At 35.1% G+C, this 18,646-nt stretch overlaps 1 protein-coding gene across 1 annotated transcript in view; it reads right to left on the bottom strand.

The window, feature by feature from the left end:
• The window catches only part of LOC149785748 (xylosyl- and glucuronyltransferase LARGE1-like), a 70,859-nt gene that overhangs the window by 33,411 nt on the left and 18,802 nt on the right, over window positions 1–18,646 (bottom strand). The window contains exons 7-10 of the mRNA XM_089979651.1: window positions 16,079–16,174; window positions 10,973–11,053; window positions 9,700–9,777; window positions 9,184–9,315 (exon numbers count right to left, since the gene is read on the bottom strand). Coding sequence (XP_089835777.1) covers window positions 9,184–9,315; window positions 9,700–9,777; window positions 10,973–11,053; window positions 16,079–16,174 — 387 coding nt within the window. The remainder of the gene's footprint in view (window positions 1–9,183; window positions 9,316–9,699; window positions 9,778–10,972; window positions 11,054–16,078; window positions 16,175–18,646) is intronic.

Below are 18,646 nucleotides of genomic sequence, written 5' to 3'. Positions count from 1 at the left end.
CCTGACTGTCAATACAACACTATATCAAGATCGCAATATAAAACTAAAACACCACATATCTGCATTTCTACTTATTATGATATTCATAAACTTCACTTGTTCTTGTGATTATTTATCAAGACATGATACTGTGGCAAACTTGAACTTCCTCAACTGCTTGATCGTAAATTAGTTTTCAAAACATTTCAGAGTTCTTTCCTGCTGGTTGATCTTGGTGACTAAAATTGCTGAAAAATTTTCTGCTCTTTAGGCCCTAAAGTCTGTCTTATTTTTCCTCACTAGAGAAAATACTCCTTCACTGTCTCTGTTGCTGTGAGGAATGCACAGGAGCTGCAGCACTTTTGGCTCTTCTACAGAAAAATTTGGAAGTGATCTTCGAGTCCAGGAACATTTGTCGGAACAAATGTTTTGCATGGTCTCCAGCTGATAAAAATAGATTGTATTCAATAAGAAAACTCACAAATAATGCTTTAGCATTGGTAGCTTGCAGGCCTTCCATCAATGGCTTAAAATATTCCAGAGCTGAAATCTGTGAATTCTTAATTTTCCCAACTTCTACTTTATTTTTGCAACCGATGTGCTTCCTCACATCATCTCTGCCACTATGCCGAATACTAAAATTTGTGGCACACTGTTTGCAAAAAGCATGATGTATATCAATGTTTAATGTCAGAATGCACAGCCAATTTTTTGTATATTCCAAATTAAACTTTCAAGATCTTAAATGCGATGCTGAACAGTAATTCAAATCAGTGTTGGTGATGCATGCGTGGAGCAAAATTCTGGTTAGGCCAGTTTCTCTTAAAAGCATTTGTAAAACTACTCCTATACATATAGATTAAAATAGGCTAAAATGCTTGTATACCGGGCCAACTGTACCAATCGGCTGTAGTTCTACAAATATCATGACCAGCAGTACCAGACCGTTTCGGCAACTGCCAATATCATGACTAGTGCTTAACAGGAAATCGGTTATTTTATTAAAGATTTAAAATAATTGAGAATTGGAGAATGCATGAATTTTTTGCTTGCAGCGTGAATCCGTGAATCACTGAAAAAGTCGTGAAAGTCACGCCAAAATCGTGAGGGTTGGCAGCTATGGATATCTCTCATGTGGCATAAATAACTAAACAGTTGACCATTTCACACAAACTTCACATGTTGATTTTAGCTATGTAACTATATTCTGATAAAAATTCTCTGTAAAGAAAAAGGAATAATTAATATGAGGTGTCTTGCTCATAAACTGAAGTTATCTACAATGATGATGATAAAAAACCCAAAAATAACTAATGTGGCTTCAAGAATAGAAACAAGTTCAATCAATCTGATGCAAGATCACCTAGTACCTAGTTAATGTCAATACTGCCCAAGATCTCACAGATATAAACCCATATGCCAATTATAATTAAAATCAGGTCAGAATTATGGCTTATTGAGTGATAATAAGCTCAGCCAATCACATGCAAGATCATCTCATAAATATGCGAGGATTTTGCTCATGAGTCAAGATTTTGATGACATAAGCATCTACTCCAAGTATAATCAAAAGCAGACTGCAAATATGGCTTTTAGAGTGGTAGCAATCTCAGCCAATTTGATGCAAGATTACATCATTTAATGGGTCCTTCTCATTATTGAACCCATCCATGATCTTGATGATATCATTCCATTTCAAGTTTTATCAAAACTGGATTACAAATATGGATTCCAGAGAGGGAACAAGTTTGGTCAATTAGATGCAAGATCAACTTTTTAATACATGGGAATCTTGCTCCTTGCTTAACTTGTACAAGATCTTGAGGAAATAAGCATACATTCTATGCTTATATTCTAAGTTTTTAACAAAATAGGATTATAAATACTGCCTTCAGTGTGGTACCAAGCTCAGCCAATCAGATGCAAGATCACCTCATTAATATACAGTAAATGGATCTCACTCATTTTCAAACTCATCAGAGATCCTATTGACAGAAGCATATATCTGGCCTCAAGAATGGTAATGCAGTCAGTCTAACATGAGTGGTAACACGGTCATCCTAATAAGAGTGGTAACATGGTCAGCCTATCGGATGCAAGATCACCTCATTAATATGCATGGATCTTGCTTCTATATTGAATCTATAAGCCCATGTTTCAAGTTTGATCAAAACTGGTTCAGAAACATTGCATCCAGAGGAGTAACAAACTTAGTTATCAGATGAAAGATCACCTCAAATGAGAAAATCCTGCTTATTATCAAATTCAAGAGTTCTTAATGATATAAAGATTTTCAACAGAAATATGGCCTTTTGAGATGAAACAAGCTCACACCATCAGATGCAAGATGACCTCATCAGTATGTATGGATCTCACTCATTATGAAAGTCATCTGAGATCGTAATGATAAATACATACATTCCAAGTTTTAATCAAAATCAGATCAGAAATATGGCTTATGTATTAGCCAATCAGGTGCAAGGTCACCTCATTAATAAGCATGAATCTTGCTCATAATTGAACTTGACTCAGATTCTGAGGATATCAAGCCATATTGCAATATTTATACTAGATCAGATGGACTTCTGGGTGACAACAAGCAACTGTTGATGGGTGGCAGATACACAAGGGATGGACACAGGACTGTGCCGAAAGCATGCTGGGCCTTAAAGCTAAACATAGCAAATGTAATTCATTACTGTGCCGTAAGCGTGATGGGCCTTAAAGCTAGGTGAGATAAAGATAGCAAATGTAATTCATTAACAAGATGGAATACAAGATGTAGTGAAATATGTCCAAATGAAAAGTGCAAGAATGTTTCAATTAAGAAATTTGGCTTAAAGATATTATAAAGTAAATTATGTTTCTCTGAAAATACTTACCCAATCACACTGACATTAGGAATATAACCTTGCTACCTCCGGAATCCAACCCTCCTAAAAGCCGAAAAACATTTTTTCCATCTGTCATATAGACAAAAGAAAATACCCCTTGCTCATTACCTCCCTTTGATTCCACCAGGTGTTGCTTATTTTAAGCTGAGTGATGGATCTAAACTTCATCCTCTCGATAGTTGGGTTGGAGTAGGATAGATAAATGGCAAAACTTTGGTGCCTGGCTCCTCCATTTCTGCCAAGTTTATCAAAGCTGATGGCATGATCCATCTCAATTTGGAGGGTGGGGCCCAACAATGTCCCCAACTCAACTCACCACTGATACATTTCTAGGATGAATGCTCAAGACATCAGAGTATTCAATGCTTGACTTAGTCTTTCTCTTTTTTTTGCCATTCAGCACAGAATAGCAAACCAAATATCTTCAGACCAAATTGTGCAAACACTGCATGTCCCTGAAGAACTGCACTTAGTGCGAGTGATGCATTAGTCATGACTGTCCTCAATAACATTAAATTTCTTACATTTAGGATATTTGGTTATCATTCTTTGAACTCTAAAGTGACAAAAGCAATGAAAAGAGTTAATAAACAAGCACAAAAACATATTCATCTGTCGCCAAAACAACGTCTGGAGTCAGCATGAACATGTAGAGAGCACGACCTAAATCACAACATGCAACAAACAACGTTCCACTGAAGCAAACAGTCAGAAATATCTAAATCTGCAAATGGGACAAGTTCACATAAAAACTGGTAAAAATGAAAACATGATATATAATACCTTTATTAGATATGTTATTAGCCACAAAATATCCAAAACTGTATGATGGCTGGATGAAATTCAGGTGAACATTAAAGTGTATATTTTGGAGGTTTCTTCATGATGTTGACTGATCAACAATGAAAGCTTCAAACTAGTAACATCTGGTAGCATCAAGGGGAGGCAAGTGCAAGAGTTATTGTCCTTTGTCTCCATGATATGACGGAATAGATGTTATTCATCTTTTTGATGGGCCAGATATGGCAGGCAGTAAGCTTATATTCCTAATGGGATCTGAAAACATTTTATAACACTAACATGCACTTAAATGCTATCAAAAATATCTGGGGAGATCACTGTGTGTGTGTGTGTGTGTATGATTATATTTGATCAAAATTCGATCAGAAATCAGAAATATGGCTTATGGAGTAGTAGCAAGTTAGCCAATCACATGCAAGATCATCTCATTAATATGCACAGACTTTTGCATGTTATCGAAATTGCCTAACAGATCTAGATTATATAAGCCCATGTTCCAAATTTAATTAAAATCAAGTTTGAAATATGGCTTCCATCATGGATTCAAAGAGATATAAGATCACCTCATCTGTATGCATAGAACTAACTCATAATTTACTGAATAATTTATCTGAGATGTTGATAATATAATTCCATGTCCGATGAAAACCAAATCTGAAATAAGGCTTCCAGAGTGGCAGCAAGCTCAGCCATTCAAATGCAAGGCGACTTTTTTATTTAAGTGTAAATCTTTCTCATTATCAAACTGGGCCAGCATTTTCATGTGATGGGTCATTATTTCAAGTTTGATAAAAATATCGATCATAAATATGGTCTCCAGAGAAGTTATAAGATCATCAATCAGAAGTAAGATCACATCATTAAGGTGCACGGATCTCACTCATTATCAAACTTGTATGAGATCCTGATGATACAAGTCCTTATTACAAATTTATTAAGTTTAATAAAAATCAGACCAGAAATATGGTCTCCCCAGTAACAAGCAAATGCTGACAGGCAACCCAAAAGTTTCTTTCTTTAACAATGATGGCATCTGTAGCCAAGCTGTCTAAAGCAATGATAATGTGACTGGGTGGGAAATGATACTACATGTCTCTGGCATGATGCCCCAGTGCTAGACATCACTATAAACTGCCATACTGAACATACTGTAGTGATATGACTGAACAATTGTTAAAGCGCCATTAAAAGTCCAATCTCATACACCCCACACATCTTGAGGAATATGAATGCCCATACTGCTGACTTTGACACCAATATGTATGTATGTATGTATGTATGTATGTATGTCTGTCTGTCTGTCTGTATGTATGTATGTATGTATGTATGTATGTATGCATGTATGTATGCATGCATGTACGTGTGGTCCTCAATACCAAATGCAACACACATACACATAATAACATTAACACAACTGTAGTTGGTACAGTGGGCCATTTGATTCAGACTTTAGGATGATCATCATTGTCATGTTATACATGCTACATCAGAGTTGACTGTAACAAAATTCTTTCTGCATTGGGACTGTTATCTACATACATTTAGTGTCATGTGCGTCTTTAGAAACCATTCCTTCCAAATGAATTTTCACATAAAAACCGGCATCTTCTTCGGGGCTCTCAATTTGACATATTTTAAGATGTGATGCGATGTGATTAGGATTTTTAACGTAGCTTTAAGAATTTTTCAGTCATATCGCTACAGTGTCTGCAGTGTGGCAGTTTATAGTGATGTCTAGCAATGGGGCATCATGCCGCAGACATGTAGCATGTTGTCCCACCCAGTCACATTATCCTGACACCAGGCCGACCAGTCCTAACACTAACCTCTTAATGCTGAACACCCAGCGAGGTAGCTGTTAGTATCATTTGTGTAAGTCTTTGGTATGACTTGGCCGGGGATCGAACCCACGACCTCCTGCATCCGAGGCGGATGCTCTAACCACTAGACCACTGAAGCAGTTGATATATTTTAAAATCAAATTCATTTTAGTATTTTCTACAATTGGATACTCATATGCTATACTAATAATAATAGCAATAAGGCCATGCCTGGTTAATACAGTTCTCAGACAGTTTTAACAGGAAAAAATCAGAATACTTTCTTCATGCTGGGATCAGTCTGGCTTGATTCCCCTAATCTGGGATACTCCCAGAATACACTCTAATGCAGGGATCAGCCTAGCATTGATTTACTTAAGATGGGATTAACCCAGAATATACTCAAATGTTAGGATCAGCCAGGCACAGCCTACTGAAGCTGGGATTAGCCCAGAATAAACTTTAATGCTGGGATCAGCCTAGCACTGATTGGGAATCATCATAGACTTGCACATTCAGATTCTAGCTCATGAGTAGCCCCCACAAAGAAAGCCAAATATTTTATTTGCTTAAGTATTGGTATTACTGTATTCATATATTTTGACTGAATATTGGTAATAATAAATAGAGATTAGCTGAACTGAGAAAATGCAATATACTCATGTAAAAAAAAAATTTCTTACAAAGCATGTATTAAACCTTTTCTCATAAAATCTGTATTTTGCTGTGCATAAATGAAAAAATAGAAAACAATCTGAATCAGGATGAAATGTCACTTCTAATATTGTTTTTCTAGTGTGTAACCAAATAAAATTTAATAAGGACTTTTGATGTGTTTCTTTGTTCATCATACAATAAAAATGAGATGTTACAAGATTTATGTTAATTTCATCGTGCAACACATTAAAAATTATATGTAACAGAAAAATACAAGATTTTTTTTTTAATTATGGGGATTACAAAGTCATAATTATGCAAAATTTTCTAAGCTGTACACTTTCCTCCTTTGTTTAAATGAAGAAAGCAAATTTTTAAGTAAACTGTTTCTCCGAGGATACTTACCCAATCACATTAAGTTAGGAATATTAACCTGCTACATCGTGAATCCAGCCCTACTAAAAGATGAAAATTGTCTTATCCTATTTTAGATAGACAAAGGAGAGTAACTCTTACACATTACATTCCCCTGATACCACCAGGTGTCACCAGTTTTTAGCTGAGCAAAACACTTATGCAGATGCTCACATGGTGGGGTGGTTTGGAGGGTTTTTACGTAATGTAATTGTATTAATTAATTAACCTTGTGTATTGAAGTGGCAAAATTACTGATACACTGTTTCACCCTTGAGGTATAGATATAGATACATGCACATCATGGTCCAGAAACATCGACCGCACCGTGAGTTATCGAGGGACCTATAAAATAAGCCCAAAACCAATAAAGTGATCGACAACATAAAGGAAAAATAAGGGGGGGGGCAGATTATAGTGTTGAATACTCACTTTATAATAGTGCTGAGATTAACTGTGAATAAATATCTCTTCATAACGGTGTACTTTGTTTATTATTTCCTCATAGAGCAACATTAATTTCAGGATAAATTACATTATATTGAGGTGATCATCGAAAACACGTGGTTTCCGTTCGCTTAACATGTGTACCACTTCATACATTGTGTACTACGTAAATAATTTTTATGCTGAATTGGATACATTCTAGTTTTACTGTTTGATCCAAATTAGATGTTTCTGTATATACAAAAGATCGACTCTTTGCAAGAAACAGTGTCAATCGAACGATAGATAGATAGATATTTTTGATTGCGATAGAAGTAAAATGGAAAACAAAAAACAAGGGTTAATCAGTACTAACATATTTAATGGCTCTACAAATTTAAAACAATGTAAATTAGAACAAGTTAATACTTGCCGCTTGTGCCATGCTTGACAAATATCAATTCACTTTTTGAAAAAATCAGTTAATTTTTGTGTGTGTGTTACTCCTTGGTTTCTCTGCCGTCGAGCAAAATCCCTCAGATTTCTCAACTGCATGAGCTTTACGTAGTCAACATTTTGGGTCTCCAGCCACCTTATGGCAATATCAAAAGATTTGATTGCTTCCTGTGCAGAGGGGGGAGACGGTGCAACATCTGCGTCTGCATCACTTTCAACACTTGTGGTACTCCAGTTTGAATCGTCTTCTCTACAAATCTGTTCATTATAGAATTAATTATTATTTCATCTGACATGTATTCGGCTGTGGGGCAATCATTGTCAGCACAAATCCACTCCTCCATATAATCAAGAGAAACACCCATCTCAGGACCATGAGTCTGTACGAATTTCTCCCAGACAGCCTCGGGATTAATGACATCGGTTTCACTGAAACCTTCAAAGTCACTATCATCGTCGCTGTCTCTGTTACTGTTTTGCTTTACGTCAAAGGCAGCTCCAAGACCCTTAATCCAGCACCCCAGGTCTCTTGTAATTGATTTTTTAATGCAACAAACACTTTCCCAAGTTGTTGATCAAAACAAAGCCGGCATGTAATTAGGTTCTCACAGAAGTACTCACAGGTTTCAATGTGACGGTTGATTCACTCTTTTCATGTTTTCAATGAACAGAATATGTTGCGACTATAATGTTTACACTTAAACGGAATTAAAGGATTAGAATGTGACTTTCACACAGGAAGACGTTTAATTGGTGTTTATTTCATTCTCTGTTGCCACCTGTTAGCATTTACCAGAAGTTTTCATTGATTGCTATTTCACCAGACTATTTATTTACAGTATACTGACAACTATTTATCATAAAAACTTACATAATATATGATATCTTTTGACAGAGGTCTCACTAGGATTTTAAAACTGTCTTTCTGCCTCTGAATTCAATCACTAAATATCGGTACATTTTCTCACCCAGCCACCAGTCAAAGCCTTTGAACTAGCCGCCTAGCTACTGCATCATGTTCTTTTTTTATGTACTCTTATAAAATGGCAACATGTATGTACATCAATGAGTCTTTCAGTCACTGAATTCTGTCATTGTAAATATCAGCACAGCTAACTGATCAACACATTTTCCCACAAAGCAGGTGGCTGAAACAGAACTGGCAAATCTTTGAATTTTCCCATGCACCTATTACATGCGTATGGAGGACTCCTGCCTCATTGATTTTCTGCGTCCCAGATAAAAAATTGGCATCCAAATATGCGTAATTAAGCGTTTTTGAGATCTTTGAAATTAATTCTTATTTAGAACTTGCAAATTTCAAAATATGGATTCTATTTTTACGGGCATTAATCACCATTTTCGATGATAAAACGAGCAATGTATCAAGGTTTAATTTACCAATTCTTATCTTATTTTTTCACATTCAGCATATTTTAAAGATTTTTTAAATACATTTTCTCTGGAAAAAATCGGGAGCCAAGACAGACACCGTGTTATAAGCGGGATTGCAAGTTATCCGGGCACGAGTTATTGAGGGAGCGGTGTATAGAGAGAGAAAGAGAGAGAGAGAGAGATGGATAGGTAATAGATATATAGATATACACACGTTACTGTTAATTCCTTTTTTTTTTGGAAATTGTGGAGATAAGGTAAAAAAAAACTTTTAAAATCCAACAGACCATTTGGCATACATAAGCAATAAGTGATAATCCTATCATGACTTTAAAAGTTACCTGATCAGCCAGTGCTGTGGAAAACATTGTCATCAATTCTTTTTCTGCAACTAGCTTCCACATTTCCATCCAGTTCAATTCCCGTAACTTCCTTAGATCCAATAGGATGACTCCTGTATTAAATCCTCGACCCTTAAAAGAAGGGAGATAACCCTACATTTAAATTTGCATCAGTGCTACAGACTATAGAGAAATTAGATCAGCAAGGCAATCAGGTCATCTTCTGTGCCAGAATGTACACTTTATGTGTACAAACTGCCATAAAATTAGCTTTGCCAACTCATAACATGAGTTTGCTAACAAAGATATCAAACCTGTTCATGTTTTCCCTGAAAATGAAAACCAAATGGTCGTTTCTATTTATGCTAATTTAAAGACTTGAGTTTTGCAAATTAATCCTGAATCTATTGTTAGCAACTGCAAAATGCTTCTAAATGAAAAAACAAATAGATTGGCTGACAGACAGAGAGAGAATGGTACCCAACTGAATGAAGAAATTTGGAATTTACAACTTACTAAAGCTGGCCATGGCTGGTGATTTTTCCATAGTTTGCCTAAATACCAGTCACTCTGATTTTCAACTAAACCAATAACCTGTAAAAAAAATGAAACAAATGCAAGTCTGAAATTCTTCAAAGTATATTACTTAATCGATATAAGCATTGAACCAGTAATCCATTTAATCTGCATAATGTCACAAGTTTAAACCTGATTCTTGTTCACACAAATGAATGTTGACAATGGCAAAAAATGTCTCAGCTGTTATACAAGACCTGCTTCGTTGTCTTAATTATGGCAAGCTGAACCAGTGAAGATAAAAACCATATAAACCTTATTGGTCAATCAGAACTCTCTGCAGTTCTGCCATAACAGTTTGATTTCGTTCATGAGGGTGCCACTTTCATTGTCAAGAACAGGCTCCTTGGCATGGGGAATCAGACAGTTATGTCTTCTTGTGACCCTTCATACCTGGAGTGAACTGAGCCATTCAAAGAGCAAAATCTCTTACCACTCAAAGAGGTATTTCTACTCAGGCTTTGTCATCCTGGGTGTGATGGCTTACCTACTAAACATGTAAACAACTTAAATTTCTTAAACATATTAGTTAATGACATTAAGTTGGTCATCATTACCATAGTACCATTCATACTCACTTGTATGAACAGTCCAACTGCAAACAACAAAGATCTTGATTTGACGTAGTTTAATGTTCTGCCAATCAGGGTGTATGTTGTTTCTTCTAGTGATTACTCCTAACAATCTGCATAGACTCTGATCTTCTGGTGCATTATGTGATGGCAGATCTTATAGGCAAGTGCCTATGGTATTCAAGTGCAACTGCTCCCTGAATGACATCATCTGAGCCATGGGATGGCAGACAGAGATGGCATTCTCAAACTTTTATGTTTTAAGCCCTTCATCTAATGGAGTCAGTCTGACCAAATGGAACCAGTCCGATAGCAGAACATATTACCTAACCTGGTTATTCAGCAGGTCCTTAAAAAATGGGTTACTCAACTTCTGCTTGATTCGTGGGATTGACAGTTCTTTCTATAAAAGCGTCCTTGCATATATGATGACTGATGCATAATTGAGACAACTCTGTGACCTTGATATCTAATTGCTGCCTATGAAATTTAAGTAAAACCTGTTTAATAGTTTTAGGAGAAACCGAAAATAACAAATGTTGATAGATGACAAACAATGGACAGGGACAATCTGCAATGGTTGTAGGACCGTACCATAAGCTCACTTGGCCTTGCATCCTGTTGAGCAAGAAAATCCTTACCTGCTTTTTGAGAATATGGAAGACTTTCCACAGCTCTGCTATATCAGTAGCAAATATAATGTCCGTGTCTAACACAATCACCTAGAATAAAGAAAGAAAGATTATTAAAACATATCACTGTTATTTTTAGCACTGGACGGAATAAAAGGAAAATAAGAAGTGTTGATCTGGACATTACATGAATGACTGAGATCATGGAATTCCTGAATGAGAGCTTCTTATTACAGTTGTAGCAAAATTATTTAACATAATACCCTTGCTTAAATTGTTTCTCTTATCACGTATGTTATGCACAAATATCCATTTATTTGTGCTTACCTGTTAAATGGCTCAGAAGAAAAAAAAGGTATACATTATTTACATATTCAGCATGAATGAACTGGAAGTCCCATCATTTATTTTAAGATTCAAGCATAACAGACAAAACAAACTTTAACAAAAGTCAATGAGGTGTAAAACATTGGTCACAATGCTCTACTTATGTGACAAAGGTGTAGACTTCACCTAAATGTATCTGCTCACCAAGTTTCATGAATCTAGACACACACACAAACACACACACAGGGTGCAAAGAATTTATTTGCTTGTGAGCTAAATGCAGAAGCTTAGGCTAACCCAGTTAAAACTGAAATGCAGGTCACAGTGACCTTCCTTTGCTGTAAGTGTGTGGTACTAACAGGGATGCATATAATCATCAAGTTTGATGTTTCCACTATAAACATGTTGAGAATTAAACTTAATGTAACTAACTTAAGAGAAGCATGAAATATGGGCCACAGTGACTTACTTTTGTGATGACTCTGTAGCACTCATCAAGAATTATTCCACCACCAAGTTTGATGATTCTGGGTATAACAGCATGAATAAAGATTTATAAAATTCCTGAGTTAAATGCAAAAATTTAACCAAGAATGTACAGTTACTGTACAACTATTTACAGTTACTGTACACCTATTTACAGTTACTGTACACCTATTTACAGTTACTGTACAACTAATTACAGTCACTGTACAACTATTTACAGTCACTGTACAACTATTTACAGTTACTGTACAACTATTTACAATTTAGCCCCCCATAACCTCCTCCTAGGGGGTAAATATTATGAAACACACTCCAAACAAATGTATAAAAGTTAGAAAGAAAGAATGGCTGATATGCAGTGAGGTTGTACATATGTATATAATACATGCCAAGCCTTGGTGAGGAAAAACAATCCAAGTGGACAAAAAGAGTAATCCAAGCAGAAAAAGAATAATCCACATACAACATAATAACATTTAATGAGAATATGTTCAAAATGATTTATTTACCCCTTCTGGTCTTTTAACATCAATTACTGCTTCAAATTTTCATACATAGGACTTTGAGCTTTAAAAAGCAACAGTCTCTCATATTGCATTTCAAAACACTTTGTACCAGTTGAGATTATGAATGTTTTGCACACCAGTAGAGATCCAATGCTGGCTTACAGAGGCTGGATCTGAATTCAGTTTCATTTTTGTTAACAATACTGAACAATCTCTCATAGTCAGCATTATAATGGCAATATTCCTTTCGAAGAGGAAAAATATATCTTCCAGTTATTGGATCTTTTAGTAGGGAAATAAGGTGCCATTGCACATCAACTCTGTCTGCATGAAGTACATTGTCAGGTAGAATGCCAACTTGATAATTCAGGGGTTCTCCTTCTAATTTATCAGCAACCTTTCCTGCTGCAAGGTGCATCATATGACAGAGACAACCTGATATGTACACTGACGGAAACATTTGTCAAAAATATAAAATGCAACTCCTTTATGAATTCCAGTTGTCACCGATGCATTTCTCAGCTGTAAACCCCATACAGTTCTGCCAACTTATGTTTATTCAAAGCATTATCAAGCAAATAAAAAATGTTTTCTCCAGTGGAATCTACTGTTAATTCTGGCAATGAAAGAAGAGCACTCTGACTTTGGCCTTTTCATTGTCAAAGTCTCTTACACAGAATGGGTACAACATTTTGTCATCATAATCACTGCTCCTGTCTGTTGCAATACTAAATGGCCCAATTTTCATGACTTCTGCAATTTTAAGTGAATTATCTTCAGCTAAACACCTAACAATATTAGATGCTTTTGTTCTTGCAGATGCATATTTTCTGCAATTTTGGAATCAGAAAACATATTTGAACAAAGGACCAACGTAAGTCTTCTACTGCTAGGGGTAGTCTGTGTTCTATTAACCCTTTACCTCATGGAAGCACCTTTGGAGGCCTCTACAAGATTTGCATAGAAGCGCCTTTTGATGCCTGCTGTAAACATCAGCCATTTTGAGCTGGTTTTCATAGCGCCACCTTCAGGGAAAATCCTCCTATTAGATACTACATTCATTTCTGTGAATGACAATTACGTCAGATCATGTGGTCACTATTTATGCACTGGTCGATATCTGCTATTTAAAGTAACTGGGTCGTAATCTCCACTCTCCAAAATGGCAGTCACAGATTTCATTCAGTATGTACGAAGTTTTCACGATTAGAATCACAACCATGAAAGATTCAATAACTTAGGTAAAGGCTCTGATATTGATGTAGGCAGCAATTAGTTTTTATAAATTATCAAATTCAGATGACTTAGTGATGTAGACGCACACGAAAACCTTGTAAATTTCGAGTATGGGAAATGGCAGCAACGGTTGGTCACGCGGCCTCACTGACATGACGGTGAACGAGTTCTGTCCCGATTTTGAAGCACATAAAAAATTCTTCTGTGAAAAATAATTACACAGCTATAACAATCAGACTTTACTCTTAAATTTTTCCACATATAATAGATGTGTACCAAAAATGTAAAATGGTTAAAACTGCTGTTAAACGTAACATACACTACATTGCTTAACAGTTCACAGGCAGGATTTCATTCAGTACTTACGAAGTTTTCACAATTAGAATCACAACTATGAAAGATTCAATAATTTAGGTAAAGGCTCTGATATTTATGTAGGCAGCAATTAGTTTTTATTGATTATCAAATTCAGATGACTTAGTGATGTAGACGCACACGAAAACCTTGTAAATTTCGAGTATGGGAAATGGCAGCAACGGTTGGTCACGCGGCCTCACTGACATGACGGTGAACGAGTTCTGTCCCGATTTTGAAGCACATAAAAAATTCTTCTGTGAAAAATAATTACACAGCTATAACAATCAGACTTTACTCTTAAATTTTTCCACATATAATAGATGTGTACCAAAAATGTAAAATGGTTAAAACTGCTGTTAAACGTAACATACACTACATTGCTTAACAGTTCACAGGCAGGATTTCATTCAGTACTTACGAAGTTTTCACAATTAGAATCACAACTATGAAAGATTCAATAATTTAGGTAAAGACTCTGATATTTATGTAGGCAGCAATTAGTTTTTATTGATTATCAAATTCAGATGACTTAGTGATGTAGATGCAGACGAAAAACATGTAAATTTCGAGTATGGGAAATGGCAGCTACAGATGGTCACGCAGCCTCACTGACATGACGGTGAATGAGTTCTCTCTCAATTTTAAAGCACATAAAAAATTCTTCCATGAAAAATAATTACACAGCTATGACAATCGGACTTTACTCTTAAATTTTTCCACATATAATAGATGTGTACCAAAAATGTAAAATGGTTAAAACTGCTGTTAATTGTAACATACACTACATTGCTTAACAGTTCACAGGCAGGCCTATGCGTATGCTGTCGACTAGGTAACAGGGGTTCTATTTATAGTGCGCTGCATTTTGTCACTATGCTCTATGAGGTAAAGGGTTAAGAATTCTGCAAATAATGCCTCTGCATTTATTAGTTCTGCTTTAAAAAAAAGAAGTTACAAGTTACCGTAGTATTGGAGTTTGTAAAACAAACTAATTCAAGGTTTCGTTGTTTTACCATCATGACCAATATTAAAATCCTTTCCACACAGCAAGCAGTGGGCATGAAGCTACCCTAGAAAGGAACGCTGTATTGTGTAATTCATGTATTCATCTTTGAATATGTTTTTCGTCTTTTTCTAATCAATCTGTGAAATTGTTTGAAAAATTTTTTTTCTCTAACACACGCATCTACTAGAATACATCTGACTTGACTTTTAGTGCCAAATACCTACAGACTGGCTCTGTATCAGATAGGAAAACCAAGGTCAAAAGTTTGAAAGTAAAACCAGGATGTTTCTTGGAAATAGGGCAGCTGCTATAAATATAACAAAATACTATTAGGAAAGTGCATGCAAGGATGGACAAGCGTACTCTTATGTCATAGTTACGTAGAAGCCATCTTTTCAAGAATATGGTCTGAAAGATTAATGGAATATTAATAAAAATAAGAAAACAAATTCTTAATTTTTTTTGGAGAGAAACATACTGAAAATGTGTAATCGGAATACGTTTACGCATAAGGCATAATTTAGTGAAAAAAAGCGTAATTATTACGCCAAAAACATAATGGTTGGCATGTATGGTATATGCTTTTATCTACAAGGACACCGATGCCTATGGCAATGCATGAATAGTACATTGACTATACTCCCAAGTATGAAAAAAAACAAAAAGAGGTTCAGGATATATAAGCAAATGAGACAATTTGAACTAAAACCTTGCAATAAATTTTCTAGGACCGTGAACCTGATAAAAGATTAATTTGGAAAGTGAACATGTAGCAGAATTAATTTTAACAATTTGTCCAATCTCTAAAGAAAATTCATGAAGTTAAAAGGGGCAAACAGGCATGACATAGAAGGGATTGTCTTTCCTTGCTAATGATTCATCATGATGAAAATCAATCAAAGGATTTATGAAACATAAACAAATGAAAAAACTTCAACCAAAACCTTAGTAAATTTTCTATGATTGTGACCTTGACTCCAGGTCAGTGGGGCAAGTGAGCATGTCACAAAATAAGCTGTCTTAGTACAATACCAATTCATACCTAGAATGATGGGAATCTTGCAAACACTTTTAGGAAATATTATCAAATAAATAAAAATTCACCCAAAATCTTAACAGATCATGAAGCAACACCAGTAGAAAAGCAAACACTATGTCTCACTTCACACTAACATGGGCACCACAAAAAAGTACTACCTTTTCCAGAGTTTGAGGCAGAATTTTGGGAAGCACAAGTTTTAGGAGTCCATACACTCCAGAATAGTGTCTATTAGGAATCCATGCAACATCCTCCTGGAGAAAAAATGATAAGTCATCAAAGTATTGTTGCTTTCTATCTGTTAGCATTATTACTTATGTTCACTTTTATTACCTATTTCATGCCTTTTATTTGTTAGTATTTTTACTTAATATGCACACTTTTATTACCTATATTGTGCCTTCTATCTGTTAGTATTATTACTTATATACACTTTTATTACCTATATTGTGCCTTCTATCTGTTAGTATTATTACTTAGGTACATATTTATTGCCTACATCATGCTTTCTATCTGTTAGTATTTTTACTTATGTACACTTTAATTACCTACATCATGCCTTCTATCTGTTAGTATTTTTACTTATGTACACTTTAAATGCCTATATCATGCCTTCTATCTGTTAGTATTATTACTTATGTACACTTTTATTACCTATATCATGCCTTTTATCTGTTAGTATTATTACTTATGTACACTTTTATCACCTACCGGGTATATCATGTTTTCCATCTGTTAGCATTCTTACTTAGGTACACTGCTATTGACTATATCATGCCACATATCTAGAGGTACACAGTATCATAGTTATACCAGTTTACCAATTTATTGTTTAAAGTGATTAGTATAATGGTACTTTTTCATTGTGCCAGTATGTTGGTAGTTTCCATCAGTAGTGAATCTATGGAAATGTACAAAAAATCTTGTCCTTACTTTAATGATATTAACATTATTCACGATAAACCAGTTCAAAAAATTATCTTTTTTAGTAAATGTGCTTAATTGTATTGGCCCTCTCTGATAAATATCTTCCCTGGGTGTTGGCATCCCACTCAAAGTTTTCCTGCCTAGCATATTAATAGTGTAGCTAGAACATTCTAAGTTTCAGTATCAGCATTTCCTATTTTTATCAACAGACTCTTTAATATCATCAACACAATGTCTTTTCCCAGCAACAGCTATAGTGTAAGCGTAATCATCCCACCTTACTTACAACTTCTAGATTGTGACTTATACAATGATCAAGATACACACATAACATTCATCTACTGTAAGGTACTGGCCATTTAACTATCTGGCTAGGGGCTATTTTTCTTTTTCTATCTCAAGATAATTAATATATTTTTTCCAAATGATATCATGGATATAATATGTTGTTATTTTGCTATGAATCAGAGCAATTTAACTTTTACAGCTATTGACAGATGGAAAGGAAACCAAAAAGTGTCAGACCCTGCCCCTGAACACCAAATAGAAAGTCCCTAAGATAACTGCAGTATACAGTGGTATGTATCGCTGTATAGTCAGAAATAGTACCCAGCTCTACTTCTATCTGTTAGCATTCTTACCTAGGTACTTTTATTGTCTATATTGTGCCTTCCATACTGTTACTATTCTTACTTTGTTATGCTTTTATTTGCTATATCATGCCTTTTATCTAACAGTATTCTAACTTTGGCATAATTTTAATGTCTATATCACGTTCATTCAGTTGGTGTTCTTACTTGTGTACACTTTTATTGACTATGTCATATCTTCTATCTGTTGGTGTTCTTACTTGTGTACACTTTTACACACACACACATACATACATACATACATACATACAAACAGACACACACACACCTACATACAGTTACAGACCAAAAATAACATAAGACAATTAAAGCAACATTATATTATATGGATTCCAAGTAGAGGTACTATAATAAGTTGATAACAAATAGAGATTCTTTTTTTAAAAAATTTAAAAAACTTTTCTTGATTCTATGTAGAATGGTTTACATGCAGCATAAAAAAAGTCTTGTGGTCATGAGCAAAATCCAAGACCCAAACCAAAACCAGTATATATTTTGTCACAAGAGTGTAGCACTAAAAGAGGTGCATATCATCATCAATTTCATGATTCTATCATGCACCATGCCTGATCAATGAACCTCAAACACAAAATTTAACCCAAGTTAATGAAGCATAAAATATGAGTTATAATGACCTACTATTGAAATTAGTAGTGCCTATCAAACTGATGATGTTTTGTGATTCTGGATAGGCTAGTACATATATAACATGCAAAAAAAAACTATTTGGTCATGAGCTAAATAAAAAAAATGTAAACTAAGCCAGTTTTGTACAGATGTGTTACTAATAGAGATGTTTACACTCATCTAGTTTAAAGATTCATGCATTAACAAATAAAAAACAGAAATTTAACCCAAGTCAGCAAAGCGTGAAATATGGGTCAGAGTGACATACTTTGTAATGTGGGTATAGTGTTCATCAAGATGCATACCTGTGACCAGGTTTTATGATTCTAAGAAGAATAATGGGCATACAGGATGCAATAAATCAACTTAACAAAAGCCACCAAAATTTAGATCACTGTGACCTTCTTTTCTTGTTTGGATGTGGTAATGACAGATATGAAAAAATCTAATTCAATGATTCTAGCCTGACTAGTGTATGCAAAATAAACTTAAAACCCAAGCCAGTCAGGCATGAAATATGGG

This window comes from Sinohyriopsis cumingii, chromosome 13 (assembly GCF_028554795.1).
Source record: "Sinohyriopsis cumingii isolate HCF-2022 chromosome 13, ASM2855479v2, whole genome shotgun sequence".
NCBI classification, from domain to species: domain Eukaryota; kingdom Metazoa; phylum Mollusca; class Bivalvia; order Unionida; family Unionidae; genus Sinohyriopsis; species Sinohyriopsis cumingii.
The sequence above is the reverse complement of the archived record's forward strand: the minus strand, read 5'-3'. Positions and strand labels throughout refer to the sequence as shown.